The sequence below is a fragment of the Taudactylus pleione genome, unplaced genomic scaffold (assembly GCF_031769625.1).
Source record: "Taudactylus pleione unplaced genomic scaffold, aTauple2 ptg000556l, whole genome shotgun sequence".
Taxonomy (NCBI): Eukaryota; Metazoa; Chordata; class Amphibia; order Anura; family Myobatrachidae; genus Taudactylus; species Taudactylus pleione.
The window spans coordinates 25,125,938-25,145,000 of record NW_028284958.1 but is presented as its reverse complement, the minus strand read 5'-3'; the positions used below and the strand labels follow the sequence as shown (position 1 = coordinate 25,145,000).

The 19,063-nt window shown below is 44.6% G+C and overlaps 1 protein-coding gene across 8 annotated transcripts in view; it reads right to left on the bottom strand.

The window, feature by feature from the left end:
- The window catches only part of PAQR5 (progestin and adipoQ receptor family member 5), a 47,307-nt gene that overhangs the window by 5,788 nt on the left and 22,456 nt on the right, over positions 1–19,063 (bottom strand). For 5 of the 8 annotated variants that reach the window (XM_088452788.1, XM_088452789.1, XM_088452793.1 and 2 more), the window contains exons 3-8: positions 15,953–16,084; positions 15,741–15,868; positions 10,715–10,920; positions 8,672–8,798; positions 4,314–4,358; positions 2,079–2,175 (exon numbers count right to left, since the gene is read on the bottom strand). In XM_088452788.1, coding sequence (XP_088308914.1) covers positions 2,079–2,175; positions 4,314–4,358; positions 8,672–8,798; positions 10,715–10,920; positions 15,741–15,868; positions 15,953–16,003 — 654 coding nt within the window. In that variant the 5' untranslated portion in view covers positions 16,004–16,084. Of the gene's footprint in view, positions 1–2,078; positions 2,176–4,313; positions 4,359–8,671; positions 8,799–10,714; positions 10,921–15,740; positions 15,869–15,952; positions 16,085–16,739; positions 16,869–17,397; positions 17,501–19,063 lie in introns of those variants that run through there. The other 3 variants (XM_088452794.1, XM_088452795.1, XM_088452796.1) reach the window with 3 other exon arrangements.

Below are 19,063 nucleotides of genomic sequence, written 5' to 3'. Positions count from 1 at the left end.
CTCTACAATAATATGTCCCCTTCCCTCATAGAATTCTTCCAAACTATTCCCCAAAACTCTCCTCACTATTTCTCTTTCAACAAAGCCCTTAACATTTTCCTACCCAAACCCAATAAGAATTAAAGTTCGGACTCCTCCTATTGTCCCTTCTGAACATGGATTTTAATATTTGTAGACAAAATAATGGCCAGTAGGCACCAGTCACTTCTCCCCGATCTTTTAACTTGTCATGAATTGGAGCTGTTTGAAGGTCGCCATTAGGTAAAAGGAATTGACACAGTAGTTGTGGCCCTGCGGCTTCTGCTTCCCACGATATGCTCCTCAGTCTAGGTGACTCAAAAGTATTTGATACGACCATCTTTAGGATGTCTTGTAACGTAGGGCTTTTGGCCCTGCTATTGAAATATTTTGCCATCTACCACTATTCTGCTGAATGGACTATAGAGAGTCCACCTTTTGTTGGAATGGAGTATGCAGCATGGGTGTTCACAATTGCCCCTTCTGTTAAAATTGCCACTGGATCCTCTCCTCCATATTTTACAGCAGGGGCAGTGTTTTACGTTGATGGTTGTGAGATCAAGATCCTGTTCCCCGCACTGTAACATTGATAGTGAAGATTTCAGATCTCTCGATAAAAGGTGGAAAAATCTGTGGCGCTGTATTTGCACCAGAGGATTTCTCACCCATCCGGGGGTAGTTGCATCCCATTTGATTGGGTTAAGAACAGTCTCCGATAAAATCCTTCACCCTTACATCACTTAAACTTTCGATGGATCTAGAGGGGTGGGGTCATCTCCAGATTTCCTATTTAGGCAGAGATACACTCCTGTATATCCTGGTTCTCTATGGTTTACACACAACTCCGATGTTTAATGATCGGAGCATGATGCTACGCATGTGCCCATCACTGTCTGCCCCACTAAGCCGCAGCATAAGTGACATGCTGCAGCCGTTTGCGGACGGGGAAGGAGCTGTAATGGCCAGCGTTCTTGAAATCTGGAGCATCTGCCTCGTTTTCAAGGTGTGCCGAGGCCAGGGTCTGCGTCTTCCGATGCAGATCTCTGAAAACACCGGCCATCCTGTGTAACCTGAGTATTAGTCAGATAGCCAATGTTTTCGCAGATGATACATCCATGGACGCAGCAGCGGATCACAGAAGCCGGTAAGAGGAGTCTATTTACACCAGACGCCTCGTGCAGCATTAGCATATTCACACACAGCAGCTGCAGCCACAGCCACTCTCTTTAGATGCGAGATGTTATTTTCTGCCCAGTCACTATTATTTATGTTGCTATACTTTTACATTTCTATACCGGTGAATTGTGAAGCACTGCTCCTATTTATATTTTGTTACTTTCCATTTTTATTATCTGTGTTTTCTTCGGACAATTTTTTTTTGTTTCTTTTAAATACTTAATAAAGTTTAAGTTGAATATTGATATTTGTCAAGCAATTATTCCAGGGAGTCCGAGGAGTAAATATAATATGAAAGCGTAAATATGCATGGATTGCATACAGTATATGGTTTGACGATACTTGGCCTATGACCAAGCTGCCTATATCCATGAACAGTTTAAGAGAGTGTATTACCTACAGAATAAGTTTATTTTCTGTTTCTCCAACTCCCATTCTTCAATGTGGTAAGCAGTTATAAGCAGTACTTTTATTCCCAGTGTACCATGGATTAGTTTACATTAGTTACATAACACTAATGCAACACACAACTCTAGCAATTACAGTATGTGTGTTCATGAAACTACTCCAAGCTGTATATATAACTTTATATATGGTAGTTGTACATGATCACATATGCTATCAATAGTGGGGGGAATTATATGTCTTGTAAAACATAATGGTCATATCTTAGTACATGCTGAAATTATAATATATATATATATATATATATATAAAATAGACAACTACTCATGCATATGGCCATTTTTCATTGTACACTGTAATACATGCATGAACCACAAACAATACTCACTGTTACCGATTTACTTTTTAGTGCAATGCTTGACACCAACTGATTTAATGACACCCTCCCTCCCAGTTTGCTTACCAACTCCAAGTCTTACCCGATAAAACAATGGAATGCTGTCAAACAGGTAGGGGTGTGCGAAGGCCGTCGTCCGCAATACCTTGCTGAGTCGTGGGCGAGTTTCCTCCGGAAACCTGCAGGCATACGGAGATTAAATCTGCGGCTTGACCTTACCTTGTTCAACACACACAAAATTATAATCTGTGCAAACACACGGCAGCCCTTTACTGCTGAGATACAGTATGTCAGCACATCCATCTGTCCAGATATTCACATAAATTGAAAGTAAAATTAATTGGAATGTTATTTAGTGAATTCAACCCAATTACAAGACATGCATCTATTGAGAGGTTTGCAGCTCTTAAATATTGTTAAAGTGTACCTGTCAGTGCCTTATAAATCAGAATAGTGTCTTAGACCCTGATTCAGTAGTGGACGGAAGTGCAATCATGTTAATGCAGCAGCAGGTGTCATGCCTCTTGCATGCATTAATAATATGAGCTGAGTCCAGGGACGCAGCATCGGATCATCTGCGTGATCCTTGGCCGGCTGAGACCATGGGGTCACGCAGGCCGGCCATCACAGATGTCCAAAAGAGGCCAGGAAATCTCCATCTGCCTCTTCCCTCCCACCCCAATGGTGGCGACACTCCTCTGTTGTCGCTGCCCCCTCCCCACCCCAAACGGCAGCAAAATGTGAATCACTGACAGTCTGATGCCGCTCTGTGTGCAATCATGCAGGACCCTTTCTGCACATGCGCAGAACGGGTCCTGCGCACGAGAAGATTCACGATAATCTTACGTGCAAATGCTGACTGAGGCCCCTAAAGAGATTCTGCACAAAGTTGTTAACATTAACACAATAAAATAACAGTACTCACCTGCATTCACCCTGGTCCATTCAAACGCCTGTGCTCTCTCTAATCCTTACTGTGAGCTGCACTGTGAACTACACACTGTTGGCCCCCATGACTATTCTCTGAACAGCAAGGTGTAAATAGAAATAAGTTGGGTACACAGGACCAACTAACCTAACTATTGGTAACTGCAAAGAAACAACATAGTTCACAGATACATCTGGGATACACACCCGCCGACGTGCTCACGATATATCGGCCATTCGATTAAATGGCCGATATATATATCGCCCAGTGTGTACCCAGCTTTAGGCTCTAGTTCAGCATACAGGTTCCCACACTTGAACAACAATGGGAACGTCTGGAGGCGAGTACGGTTATGTGAGGCCATGTATTTTTACATTTCTGCTGAGAAACCCTTTAAACAAAGAATTACTATTCACCTAGATGACTATGTGTTACAAAACAAAGGGGCTGTTGTAATTATCCACATAAATATTTGTGTCATTTAGTGTACACTAGACTTACGCAAATGTTATGCTGGTTTTGTGGAAGTTATTTGGATGAAACACTGCTGAGCGGAATGGTTAGATGGGTCTGTCTGTGGCTTCAGGGTTATATATAAAACAGTAATAAAGGACAGATTTTCAGGTAGACACAGATAGCATGGCAGCGGTTTCTTTCAAAGGATAATTAAATCAGTAAACGTAACCGTCTGCCAAATTCAGAGGTGGACGCAGTATCGATTTTGGTCGCAAGCAGCCAATGTTTTCAGTCTACGCATGCATCCAAGTAGCACTGCACGTGCGCCTCGATGGTCACCGCCGGGTGACGCAAAATTATTTTGTACGCAGACAGACAAATTCAGCGGGCATTTCTAAGTGGTAACAGGTGGATGGCTAGCTAGACATGGGCACGTCGTGGCCAGCGACTGCCTTTTCGCTGTTGTGCAGGCACCAGCGGCCATGTTTTGACAGACATTCTGAGCAACTACAGGGCTGCTCTGATGTCAGATGGTGAGACTTATTATGCAAAGCGGCTGATTTCAGTCGGAGCCGGTGGGCAATCCATCAGCTGCGGCATTAGTATAAAGACGCAGTCGTGCTGCGATAGAAGACGCGGTCACGGCTCATTACCATCCACCTCCGAATCAGGCCCTGTATAATGACAGGTGCACTTTAATCCTTGCCTACGTGATAAATTCCAAATCAATATTCATGTGTGCAAAACAAGTGACGTTAGAGGAGTATTGACTGCAAATAGATTAAGTGACAGAATTATTCTTGTAAATGTATGTTAGAAGTTCTGCACCTCTCCCGATTTACCCCAATTTGTAATCCTTATAGATCCAACACAATGCAGGACACATAGGCATAGTCAGGATGTGAAGGTGCCCACGCCGTGCCTGTTATTTACCTTTCTATCAGGAGTTCGTTATAATGCAGAATAGGAGCACCCAGCCTGTCGGTGACAGTTATAGAAGTTAGAGTCATAGAAGTGTGAATGCAGTGTTAAGTATCCAGGAGACATAGTAATGACTCAGAGACCAGTAGCAAATATAAAGCAGTGTTAGCATGTAATATAATGCTGGTGTCTGACGGACTAACACTATGTGTAACAAATCACAATTACCCAGTGGCACAAGCTACGGGATAATATGACTAAATACCGTTTCTTAGCAAACTGAACATGCAGCGGAGGTCAGGGTACAGCGTGCAGGTACGGTGGATGGGCGGTAACACGTGGATCATGGGTAAGAGGCACAAGTGCAGAATTGCCATAGGGAGGTGCCCACTTAATTTTTTCGAACTGGTCATATTACACACATTACATGCACATCATTCATATGGTACATACAAATAATATAACAAGTACAGCAGATAGGTCAAAGCGTATTAGAAACAAGTAGTGGCCATTATATTAGCAATGATAAAATCACTGACCACATTAGTCTATGGGGTGTGGAGATGGACAGCCCGACTAGGACAGTATGAGGAGAGTGTGAGCAAGCATCTCGGGAAGCTTAGGGGCCATGTGAGATGAGAGGTGGGACAGTAATTAGAGAATTTGGGGCAGATTTCGGGGTTTTTTTTCTCATAAGAAGAGTTCTTACTACATGGTTGGATAATGAAGGGAAGATAGAGGAAGAGATCTCAGGTGTTAAGGTTAGGATTGGCAAAGGAGATAGTGAAAACCTATTTGTGAGGGGATAGGGTTTAATGGAGAGAGATGAGAAGGGGCAAGAAGATGGTAGAGACCAGCGTCGGTTCCAACCTTGTGTGGCCGGGGTGTCCGTAAATGTGCGCATTCACGGGACCACGATCTTGTGCTAAAAACAAGCCGGGTTCTAGTTACTGCATCGGCTGCAGCCCCTAGAAGCCAGGTAAGGTTGCCATAAGAGCAGGGGAGTGGCTTCCCATTGGAAGCTCTTATTGTTATCGCAGTCCAGATTGGCAACTCCACGGTGTGGAAAACAAAACTACCCCAGGGACTGCCTGTCGGGAATTAGCAGACAGTGCATCCAATGGGAAGCAACTGCCACTGCCAGGCAGTCACTAGGTTGGCAGATTTTTCTTGGGGGCTGCAGCCCCTAGATAAAATCCTCCACTGATAGAGACCTCATATATAGTTGCAGGATAAAATGGAGATGGTGATGGAGCCAGGGGCTACTGTAGAGGAATTGTGCAGGTTGTTGATTGAGCAGCAGGATAATATTTCACTTCAGATTCTTTCAATCTTGCTCTTGGCGTAGAAACAATATCTGTGATGGTGATCAGCGGGGTTGGTTTGTGAGGGGTTGAGAGAGAGGAAAGAGGGAAAGTGCATTTCTTTGCCAAATTCAGGGCATTTTGGGATGTGGTAGCATATTTAAAAGGAGTCATCCGAAGCAGAGTGCATTCACCATTGACGTACTATTGGCGGGAGAGCTTTCCTCTATGTGCCAAAGCTGAGATATTGGTAGATGCGGAGAAGAAAGAGCAGCTGACGCCACTTAGCCGAGGGCGGTTTAGGGTATGTTTCAGGTCAGGACAGGAGAATGCGGAACGTGCGGATAGAGGTGGATGCAGAAATGGGGGAAAGTTGTTTTCTGCATATATGATGAGACATGTACGAGAGCGCAATGTGGCTTATCTGGAAAGAGATTACAGGTGATCGGATGATACTCTTGGCCTGATTCAGAGTCACGCGCTATGTCCATATTCACACAATCGTGCAATGTTTTTTCTTCTGCGCATGCCTCAGAGTCAGGCCGCGCATGTGACCCGGTTTTGTTTATACAGAGTCACAGATGAAATTTAGATGCATGGTAGCAGAAATGTAAGGGGTGTTCATGACGTTGACTGAGGGGTAGCAGGGGTGGCTAAGCAAGCGTACTGAGATGTGTCGCAGGCGTGTCACCGATAGCATTCTGTACAAAGACGCTGAACTGCTCACATAGGAGGCCAGAGAGACAGAGACAGAGAGACTGCACCTACCACAGGGCTGGTGCAAGTTCCAATGGTGCAACCGATGGTGGAATCTAAATGCTCACCAAGCGGTATTTTTGGCGTCTGTAGATGCCGACAGTGGGCGTCTCAGTCCTTGCACATTCTGACACATGGCCGTGCACTAGAGTAGGGATTTGTAGCGGCATTAGCATAATGACGTAGACGCGACTGAGGCATATGATGCAGCTGCGGCCAACTCAGAACCCGGCCCTCTGAATGTGTATATTCAACCGGGATGTGGAAATCAGAAATCATCCAAAATAATGGTGGGGAGGTCAGAGTCTCTACTGAATTTAAAAGAGGTCCTCTCTGGAATATTCAGTGCACAAAATGGCTGCCTTCAGACAGGTGCACATTAAGGATTCCGAGTTGAGCGATTATTGGCAACTGCGCATCTGCGAACAGTTATAAAAAAAACCCTATGGCGCATGTGTTACACAGAGTGTGCGCACAAAGGTTCTGGTGATCGGGACAGACGGTATCAGAAAGGCAAAAGAAAAGTGATGGGCGTTCCTGGGTGGTGGGTACTGCACGTAAAAATAAACCATTCAGTGAGCGTATCATGGGAGTGTCGCAGGCATGTTGATGCAAGCGGCTGCGGTGTTAGGTTTAGGGTGTGGGGAGGCTAAATTTAGGCACTCGGGATGCCGTTGTCGGTATTCTGACCAGCGGCATTCCGACTGCCAGGATTTCATACCCAACCCATGCTAACCCTAACCCTCCCCCAAACCTTAACCCTCCCATCCCGCAGCCTTACCATAACCCTCCCCCTAACCCTAATACTTACCGTCAGGATGCCGGTGGTGGGGATTCTGGAGCCTGGATTGCGGCGCCGGTATTCTGAGCGCCAGCATCCTGACCGCCGGGATGGTGACTACCGCCTGTCTAAAATATATGCTGATATAACACAAAGGCAGCGCTGCTGCTGGAGAAGCATGGACAGAAGCTTCGGACAGAACGGTGGAAGGTTCGTACACACTGTTACTCTGATGTTGTACCATCGAATCTGCTGAAAATCCTGATCTTCAGATGTAAGAAGCATCTTTATACAATCTCAATGCCTCTAATCTAATGGTGGGGAGGTCAGAGTTCCTACTGAATTTAAAAGAGGTCCTCTCTGGAATATTCAGTGCACAATATGGCTGCAAACAGATGCTTTGTGCACAACAGTATAGAGATTTATACCAGAGAGTGAGACCCATGTACACAAGTAGTATGCAGCAATTTTTGGAAACCGCACGACTGCCTCATATGTTGTTAACATAGGTGAGCAACGCAAGAGACGCATTCATGAAGAAACCAATAAGCTCTGTACGTTGTTCTTTGTCATGTGTTTTTCTTAAGAAAAAAAAACCCACAAACAGATGTTATTGACCCATCATCCATCAGTATAAATGGATCATAATTTTCTATATAATTACATCTATACCGCAGTGAGCATTGAGTTCAGACAAGAACTTGAAAGACAGCTCGCACTCACGTTCGACTGGCCAGAAATAGCGGTGCGGCAGATGAACACGGTAGAAATATAAAACGTGCTGATGAAAAACAAATTATAGGACAGCACAGACGGCTAAGAAGTGATATTACCGCGTCCACATTTAATGGTTTTGTGATCTCAACAAGTAAAGATAAAAGGTGCTGTTACTTGCAGGCAGGTCTGTGCCTATGGGCTACAAGTGCTGAGAGTGCCAGTCTTTCCCTGCACAGCGAGGGCAGAAACGTTACATTACCCAGGCAGGATAGGACATACTGAGGTACATGGTTTAATGAGACGGTGAAGAACTCTGCATTACAATGTGGCTATATTCCACTCTGTGAAAGGACTGGCCATTCATATGTGTGCAACCCGTGCTGGGCCTGGGCATTGTAATAATTTGGGAAAACGGACATGCCAGGTGTTGCAGATGTCTAATATTTAATCTTTAGTTTTTTCCTGTATTTCAAAATCAAATGTTGCATAGAGGGAGTAATGATAATGTTGGATATTGGTCTAATTTAATATACAGAATGGGCATGGGTGTAGAGAGTGTCTCGGGCAAGCTTAAGGGCACCTTATGGACTGTACTACATGATTTAGTCAAGGCCGTGCTTCCTGAGTCCTGTACTCACCTATTCCCTATATTGTATCCTAGATATAAACAAATTCTAAATAGCCGTGCTGAGCTTCCAGTGAGGAGAAGTGAGGAATAGATCAGCTACCTCCAGCATGCGGAGTCTCCTCTGTCTGACCTACCCATTACATATATAATATTTTATATCCCTGCTGCTCTGGAGAACACGTACCTGGAATAACAGGCCATTCCAGTACAGATGGTGGTATTGAAAACAGCACATGACACAAACCACTGGTGGAAGATGCTGTTTACCCACCGATCTGGGAACACATATGCAGAGTAAGCAATTGCCGATCCTGAAATTAGAAACCAAACATGTCAGAGAGGACAGACAAGCCTCAGAGCAAAAATGAAGCACAGGAAATCTAAGGTTATGTTGCAAGTTCAGCTGCATAACAAGTGTAGCATATACAGTGATCTACACTGACAAACATTACAAGGCAATTCATTAACGTGACAACAAAAATGCTAAACAAGTCTTCACTTAACACCTATGGAGGAGGGAAGTTACAGCTGAAGTTCTGGGCCTGAGATGAAAAAGAACTACTGAAAGGGATTATCCCTAAACCAATCTACATCATACAAAATTATCCACTGTACAGCATGCAGTCTTTGCTGTGTATAGACTATCACTAATGGGTAAATGGGAAGGACAGCCCTCAAGGATATTAAGGGGCCCATTTATTAGGATTCACATCTGTAATGTGATCTGGGCGATATATTAGCACCATGATCACAATGCAGGATGCGATCATAGCTCCCAAATGTATCAAATTGCACCTGCAGAACAGGGGTCAGAAAGGAGCCCGTCCCTGTGATGTGCGCTTAGTAAAATGACCGCATCAGCATTCACTTCACTCTTGTGCTGGGGATCCTGTGCCTGCACGTTCTACTGACCACACATGCGCTGCATCCATTGCTGGGGGTTGCTCCTATGGAACCCTCTCCCGGTAAAATTTTCGATGTGTAGCCCGTAGGCTACAGCGACTTACACCATCTTCAGATGGCGTAAGCAGCGGGGACCAAGTCCAGGAATGCGACTTGGAAAATCTGACAGCATCGCATCCCCCCCAAACAAACCTATGGGGGTTGTGGCTGCTAGCAGCAATCTGAGATGGGATCGGTATGAATGACCGCCAGGTCCGGCGGTTCAAACCTGATTCTGGAAGACCGGCAGCAGTGAAGATCCTGATAGGTAAGTAAATAACTATACCTAACCCTCCCCCCCCACCAACCCTAACCCTCCCTTAGGGGTGCCTAACCATAGCCTCCCCCTTAGTGCCTAACCCTAACTCCCCCGTAACTGCCTAAACCTAACCCCCCCGTCTCCGCAGCCTAAACCTAACCCTCCAGCGGGGTGCCTAACCTTAACCTCTCCTCAGGGGTGCCTAACCCTACGCCCCCCTTCTCCTAGTCTAACTCAAACCCTCCCGGGGGGGTGCCTAACCCTAAGTCCCCCCTCAAAAGCACCTAACCTAACCCTCCCCCCCCTAGGCTGTCCTCGCCCGCCGCCTGGCTCACCTTCGTTCGGTATGCCGGGCGTCGGGCTCCCGGCGCAGGAATAATGATAGGCATCGGGATTTCGACACCTGTCATTAGATCCCTGTCGGGGTTGCACAGTCGGGAAGCCGGCGGTCGGCATTTCGACCGTCGGCTTCCTGACTGCATACCATAGGAGATATCTGCTGCAATCCTTACATAATGCATTCAGGAGATACCAAATATTTGCAGGTATCCCCCCAAAAAACTGGTGTTTTCGGGGAATATGCCACAAATATTTAATGATAAATTAACCCCATAAAGGATATCTTTCATTGTCCAGAAAATTCCCACCAATTAGTAGAATCCTGAGAACCACAATTACCAACATAGGCAGTTTGGAATGCTGCTGCGGCCATGCCCTTAGTTCACACATCAACATTTCCTCCTGGGGTCCCCTTTAAAGCTTTTTGAATTTGCCATAGATTAGTTCATGTTGCTGATAGGGCTTTATGCTACAGTGTCCTATAGTCGTTTTTCTTTTGTTTTTTTTAGCAGACAGACAATCTTATTGAATGGATTAGACACCATAGGAAATTTGATCTACGCAGAGTTCTAGAAATGACAAATAGTATAGCAGTAATGGTTGGAGAGCAACAACAAAAAAGTGCCCTATATTTCGTAATAATTTCTTCTATATAATGTAAAATGCTTCTGTAGTCTGTTTCCCTACCCAGACTGTACAGGCTCAGAGCTCCATAGTCCAGGAAAAAGCAGATGTGTCGAGCTTGGGTAGACATGACGCTGAAGGTATGTGCGCAGGTGGACATCAGCGGGTAGATGCAGCATGACAGGAGGTAAACAAACAGCGGCCACATATATGGGTCATGCAGGGCCCCAGGAGAAGAGAGGACCGTCAGCAGTCGCCATAGGAAGTACCTGCAGAGAGATGTTCTGTTGTTATACAGAAAGCAATGACAATTACTAAAGATAAAAGTGCAGGAGAGAGATTTGTATACAAAACACACTACATAATAATAATTAGATGACTAGTGCTAGAAGGAACAGGCATGGTCCATACATACTGTACATGGATACATACCGTACATGCATACATACATGTGTAAGTGTTAGGAAAGGAGCCTCTGTTCTGAACAGATATTAATCTATAATATATGACATGAGACAAATAAAATAGAAGGTGAAGTGTGTGGACCAAAATTATTTCACTTTGGAAGAGAGGATGATAAAAAGTGACAGGGGCAGAAAGGATTTCACTGCAAATTGTTTAACTGGCTCACATTTATAGAAACATACAGTGTGCCTACCAATCTTACCCAGACTCTGGTGCCTCCCAAACTCCTACCCCTCATCCACATTAAGACGTCATTGGGTGTTTAACTGAATCCTGCCCTATATTACTCCTGACCCTGGCCCAGGGGCGTATCTACCCATTGGCCAGGATGGCACTCGCCAGGGGCGCCAGCCAAAAGGGGGGAGCCGAACGGCAGTGCCACCAGCAGCTAATGGGTGGACTACCCAAGGGTTTGAACTAGTCCCCCGGGCCCCACAACTGTAGGGCAGACTGCAGTGAGAACAGACTGCCCTACACTGTTACAAACACACAGCCGCCAGAGACTCATTGGCTGCTGCGTCCATGGAGGGAGCCGGCTGGAGCTCACCCATGAGCTCCGCCTTCCGGCTCCCCCCGCAGCGGTTGATGGAAGAGACGTCAGGATGTCACTCCCATCCCATAGTGCAGAGCGAGAGCGGACCTGGAGGAGTGGATGTTGGCAGGAGCGGGGATCAGGTAAGTTTTGGGGGTGGGGGGGGGGGAGGGAGAGTGGCTACTAGGGGGGGCACTGTATAGGGGGTGGCCGCAACTGGGGGGCACTGCATAGGGTGGACTACGACCTAGGGCACTGCATGGTGGGGACTACTACTGGGGGCATTGCATGGAGGGGACTACTACTGGGAGCACTGCATAGAGGGGACTACTACTGGGGGCACTGCATAGAGGGGACTACTACTGGGAGCACTTCCTGGAATTTTGGGGGGCGCCAGTCCATTACCTTGCCAGGGGCACTTGGATCCCTAGATACACCCCTGCCCTGGCCGGTACTCTAGAGCCCCTTAACTAATTTCAATCCCAGTCTTTATTCCTATGAACCCTATTCCCTCCATGCCCTACATTCTGACCCAAATAGCATTACAATTTCCACTTAATTGATTCTTTTAGTGTTTCAAAATATCTGTGTGTGAATTTGTTTACTTATTTGATGTTTCAAAAATTACTAAATAAAGAATATATCAAACAAATAGCTACAAGGACAGGGATCATTCCTGGATGTGCTTGTCTGTGCCTCCCTACAGGAATAGAGAAAAGTATTAAAGGATAATATTTACGATACAATTCCCTTTCCCCATTGGCAGTAGGGGAATATACAATGGGATGTTCCCATGCCACCCAATGGGAAGGGGAGCAATGCCTAAGTAGTTACAACCAGTAGGATGTATCGCATACAGGTAAGCCTGCGACCGTGTAAGCCCAATCAACCAAGGAGTGGGGCAGGCCAGAAGGGTGCATGGAATGGTACACCATAACAAATTAAGAGTGACGAGGATGGGGACATACCCTAACCCTACCCTCTCCCTCCAGCAGCCTAACACTAACCGCCCACCCACAGCCTAACCCTCCCCCTAGTACCTAACCCTAATACTTACCATAGGGATGTTCTGGAATCTGACCTGTCGCCGGGATTCTGAGTGCTGGCATCTCGACCGTCGGGATGCCAACTACATCACGTGTTTTGTATGCAGTTTGTAAACCACCACACATAGGATACAGTTTTCAAAGCTAAAAACTCAAACCGCATCCAATGTGTGTGGTTTATAACAAACCATCTGCAGTCTAGAACACACCCATTTGTTTGCACAATAAACCTCACATCAAAACCAATATGACCTCTTGATTCTGTAAAGCTCTGTATTCTTATGCTGAAAGTCATAAGAGTTCCAAAAAGTTGTCCTACAACATAACTCAGATTTATCAAACTATGTATATATTCATACACACACACACACGTAACCCAATAGACAAAGAAACCCCGGGCCAAATGTAATAGGTAGTCAGTTTTAGTAACAGTACAAACTCGCACTTTCTCGCACTTTTAAAAAGTACTGAAACTCGCAAATTCAATAGCCTGCGAACTTTTCAGCTCGAGGCTACTGCATTTGCGAGTGCAGGCGAGTTTAGGACAATGTAAACTGACACCTTTTAATGCGAGTAGCGACATTGTATCATTGATGTAAACCACAAGATTAACATCAATTAATCTTGCGGGTACTATGTAGCGGCTCTCACCATAGACGGGCTATGGGGATTTCTCACCATAGACGGCTATGGGAGACAGAGGCTGGCCGCATTCAGCTAATCAGGGAGCTGCTCCGACGGAGATGTTCCCCGATTGGCTGGCGGCCCCTGCACTGACGGGGCACACGTGTGCCCCGGTCATTTACGCGGAGCAAAGGTATGTGTACACACATACCTTTGCTCAGTCCGCATGGATCGTTTTTTTTTCGGTTTTTTATTTTAACCCCTGGATTGCCTACTTGGAGAAGAGGACGTGATCTACGCATAGGAGAGGTGAATATGAATTTTTTTTTCAGGTACACCCCTATGGATTACTTCGGATAATAGGTGAGTATGTGTGAGTGTGCATGTATGTTTTATTAAAATTATACTTTCACGGTGTAAGTTTGTTTTTTTATGGTATGGTTTTGTGGTTCTCCAAATACCAGCATGCAGGGGAGGCTTGCTGGTACTTGTGGTTCTACAAATAAAGACAATATGGAAAACTTATTTTTACACTTTACACTATCAACCCGGCACCCACCGCCCTAGGGTGCCGGGGATAGCCCCGGGCTATCAGTCTAGGCCTGGGGTGCCCTGGAGAGGGGTACCCCTTTATTGGGGCGGTACCCAAATCCCCAGGGATCCCCGGCCTGGACTGACTAGCGGTCAGGGATAATGCTTTGGCCGGTGAAAGGTTTTCCCTGGCTGTGGCATTATCCCCCTGCTAGAAAGAGTTCGGTGCTGGTTCAGGAATTTTCATGGGACCCCTACTCGTTTTGTCCCGATTTTCCAGAACCAGGACCAGCTCAACAAAGCTCTGTGCTGGTTCTTAATATACAGGGGCCCCCTACGCATTTTGGCCCCTGTATTTTTAGAACCAGAACAGGCTTTATAAAGCCCGGGGCTGGTTATGCTTTTGGGGAGGGGGTGCACGTCATTTTTTTTTTATTTAAACACATTTTACATAAGTACACACAGAAACATGTACATATCTCATGGATATGTGCATGTTTCTGTGTTAATCTAACCTGCTCAGGATGTACTCGCTAGCCTGAAGCAGGTCTATTATTTGGGGACTTTTGGTAATCTTTTTTTTGCGAGTCTGAAACAGACACTTATTACATTGGGCGAGGTGATTGTTTTCAATGTGAAAACATCTGGATGCGAGTTTGAGAATTGGGAGTTTTAGTAACTCTGAAAAATGCGAGTTTTAGTGAACAGACACCCTATTACATTTGGCCCCCCGTGTCTACATCAGATAAACTATTCCTGCATTGCTCCTTGTTTCTAGAGCAGTTGTATTGCATTAGAATCAATCAGGAGGATTCAGTTTGTTTTCTTTTTAGCACAAGATCTAACCGCAAACAAAAGCTCCCTCCGTTTACAGCAATATGCAGGAAAAAACTGTTTTATTTGTTAATGCAAATAAACATTGACATTTATTACGCTTACTAGATTAGCTGCAGTATACAGAATGATCACAGATAATACAGATCCTCCCCACTAGCAGAAACGCTTATTTATAGAATATAGTATGCCTTTGGTATGTATGCTATGAAGTTATGCTACAGTTATACTCGGTTACTCTGCTATACAGCAATGTATAAGGATTGGTATAGCGACAGCAGGTCAATGATTGCAGTCTTACATTATTAGGATACTACTCCAGAAAAGATATGGGAGGGGCTTTAGGGAGTGGCGGTAATCTTTCATTTATTAAAACTGCTGTAAAAGAGTAAATGTATATGAACTTCGTCATTAATATCAGATATTAACTTCAACATTAATATCGGAGAATGCCAATTTTCCCTGATAGACAGCAGATATACAATGTATGTGGAAACAAAACACAAAGGCCTAAAAAAAAAAAAAAAACCCTGTAATTTATGCATAAATTATTTTGTTGTACGAAGATAAATGTAATAAGGAAAGCTAAAGAAAGTGCTGGGACTTTATGGTGAACCATAGAGTATAACATTCCTCTGTAGGATGCTGTAGTGGTCATGCCGGGCGATTAGAGAGAGAGCTGTTCCCCCAGTTTGATGTAAGATTACTTTACAATTTACATGTATATTTGTTATATGGCATACAGTGGAAATGATCATTAATATGGAGATCACATAGAACATAGAAATTTAAGTAAATAAATGAAAATCAGTGGAAGCATCAAACACTGAAGGACACTTACACGGAGGAGGATAGAAGGATCCCAAGTTTTGGTTGGATAGATAATAAATATCCAGAAAAGAGTAGAGTTCCACATACATAGAGTGGAGGCTCTGAAACAGAATCAGGCAGAGTCATTGGCAGTGACAGGAGGGAAAATAAGCAGTTTAGAGACAGTAAGGTGATGTATTAGTAGCTGAAGGCAAATACATTATCTCCTAGAAATGTAATATCTTACCAGGTAGGTATGAAATGCGTCCAGATGTTAAGGGTCTCATTGGTCATTTGGAAGAGACTGAGGACACAAGCAGTGGCTGAACTCCGTGGGGAACGGTATCCACATATAATGCTGTCTTCATGAAAGACCTGGGACACACACATACACACAGAGGTTCTACATGTACATGAAATAATGAATGCTCCGTATCTGCCAGCCTTGGTGGACCTTACCTTCGGCACTTGCTGAACGGTTAGCAGCCTTGGTAGCTTCCAGCTGAGCATGTTGCCAGCTCAGGGCTTATACGCCACACTTCTATGTAGTCTTCCTGCAGTTGGTTCTTGTAATGTGTTGCTCTTATTGCTCTAGGGACACGGATATCACATACATGCATCACCGAGCATTTTACAGTTTGCACCTCACCGTACTTCAATACTCTGGGCTGCTGCTCCCAGGATGGCACCATCCATTACACACCTTACCTGTTTGCTCATTTGATAAACTCATTAAGACATCCTGATCATGAGTTCTCAATACTAATCTTCTAGTACCACAAACAGGGTAGGTTTTGAGGATTACTACAATCATGCACAGGTGAGGTAATCTATTTTGCTGGGTCAGTAATTATCCCACATGTTTCCACAGACAGTAATCCAGAAAACATGAGCTGTTAGTGGTAGTTGAGAACCCCAGATCCTGACAAATTAGGACACACATTAACTTACAATGCAGACAGCATCAATCACATGTGCTGCACAGGTAAATCTGCAAAGAAAGGTATTTGCTAAACACTAGCCTAAGAAATTTGGACTAAACTTAGAAAACGTATTTCCCCTTTTATAAATCACTGCATTGTTGCACAACACTGTTACTAAGGGACACACCACAACACTACATAGGGGATACCTACTGTGTAGCCTGCTCCATAAATTCAGGGATTCACCGACCACGGTGCTCAAGTTCTTCAGTAAATATAGTTAATTTTCACTCAGGAATAGATGTCTATATACAATAGCTTACCTTTGTGCACCAGCCTAATCCTTTTCTAATCTCTCACCAGTACTCTGTGCCAGGCTCCTGCTGAATTTATCAATGGAGATAAGAGTCTAAGCCCTCCTGTACATTTATCGCAGCAGCTCGAGTTAGTCTGACAGCCCTGTCATGTTAATGTCTGTCTAAGGGAGATTGTTTGTAATTCAATGTCATGTCCTAGGCGAATTTAAATCAGAAGGGAACATTGCAAGAGTTAATAAGTAACCAAGAGGGGATGGGTTTAGTTAAAGTGTAATCTGGGAAGTAGCAGTACCCAAACTAGATCACACGTACCAGCACAAACCTAGGTGCACCATGTGTCTACATGCCGGGGAAAAGAGGCAGCGCCTGGCCCATAAAAAACTACGATTGTACGATCAAGCATTATAGTTAAAACCAGGATGCAAATAAACAGAGAACAAAAGTGGTCTCTCATCCCTGCCTTCACACACCCAATACTTTGTAACATACAGCTGGACACATACTTAAACTGTCAGAACAATACAACAGTTGTAGCTTGCAGCATTAATACACCTGTGTATTCTCTGTATCTATGACACCTGACATGCCATTTACAAAGATGTGAGAGAGAACATCTTTATGGAGTCAGACGTGTAAAATGTGAAGCACACCAGTGCACACTCACCTGAGATACACAATGAGGACATTCTCACTCAGGTTTTGCTCTTTTGCATAGTTTCACTCACTGCATACTTTATAGCAGCATTTTACCAGTGTCTTCACCTTTCTCCTGCACTCTATGCTCTCACTCCTCCTCAAATGCTTTTCATTGTGTTTGTTGCCCCAAACATCCAAGACTTGTCTGACTGGTTTGTGGGGAGACGGCAACCAAAACTGACTGAATAGTAAATGGTGACAGCACTGTGTGACTCAGCGACACTCTTCCAATACAAACTGAAGCAAGTCCTTTTGCACCAAGCAGAATTAATATTACTGAGCAACATTAACAGCATATTCTCTGTAACAAGGAGAAAGCAGTCGCGTTATGAAGAGTCTGGGTGGGTAGATTTACTAAAGCTTCTAAAACAGACAAGTGGTGATGTTTCCCATAGCAACCAATCAGATTCTAACTATAATTTTTTTATTACATTCTAGAAAATGATACACAGAATCTGATTGGTTGCTATTGGCAACATCAGCACTTGTTTGATTTGGAAGCTTTAGTAAATATACTCCCTATTGGATTCATTTGAGCACAAGGTTCCGTCTGAACTTTGTGGTGTACACATTGCAGGAATTTATGGGAGTTAAACCTCACTTGTTTTTGCTTGCAACTTTCTATGAGCATAAATGGGCAAGTTGATCATGCCCAGATAACACACATTAGCACACAAGTTTCATCACCACCAACTGAAACTGTCCTCTATGTCTGCGGAAGAGGAGAGAGATCTGTGTCTTCATATTTGTATATAGTGGGCATCCCCCTGTTTAGGATTGTTTGATTTGAGTGATTCATGACCCTGAGTGCCATCCATTTTCTGCCTATATTGTGGGCATGGTATATTTGATATTCATTATGTTGACATGGTCTTAATGTCAAAATTGACCATATGATGTCAACATACTGGTTTTGCTGTAATTCTGTCCCTAAGCCTAACAGCAACCACAACATTCAAGATCACTTTAACAATAACCCTAATAGAGAGGTCAGCATGTTGAAATTATCTATGTCAATTGTCGCGATTATGTTATGGATCGAACAGGAGATGTTAGACCACCTCACCCTTTGTATTTGTTAATTTGTATTTCTTTTAATTACCGAGCATGTTGACCTGCAGATGAACTGTTATGTCAGCATTTTTCAACCACTGTGCCGTGACACACTAGTGTGCCTCGAGCGGTTGTCAAGTGCGCTGCGAGGTCAGAGTTAACTTTACTTGTACTTTTTTCCCATGGGGGCCAATGTGTGTGTGTTTTTTCCCGTGGAGGGAAAGATGGTGTGCCTTAGCAATTTCAAAATCTTCTGTGTGCCGCGAGTTGAAAATCATTGTGTTTTGTGTACGGTCCAGTAGCAGGGTTAATTATTTGTCTAATACCCCTTTTCCACCTAAATTCCGGGCCTGACCCGGAGTTGGAACAAAGTTCCTATCCGGATCAGACACGGAATTTTGCCGGCGCCGACTCGGGATATTCCCGAGTCAGCGCCGCTCGCACCGCAGTCGGGTCTGCATAGACCCGGCTTTTGCGGAGTGAAAGTGGTCGCTTGGAGATGACGTCATCTCCACGCGCCACTGAAGCCGGACCAATCGGCCGGCTAGCAGCGCACTCCAGGTCATCGTGACCCGGAGTGC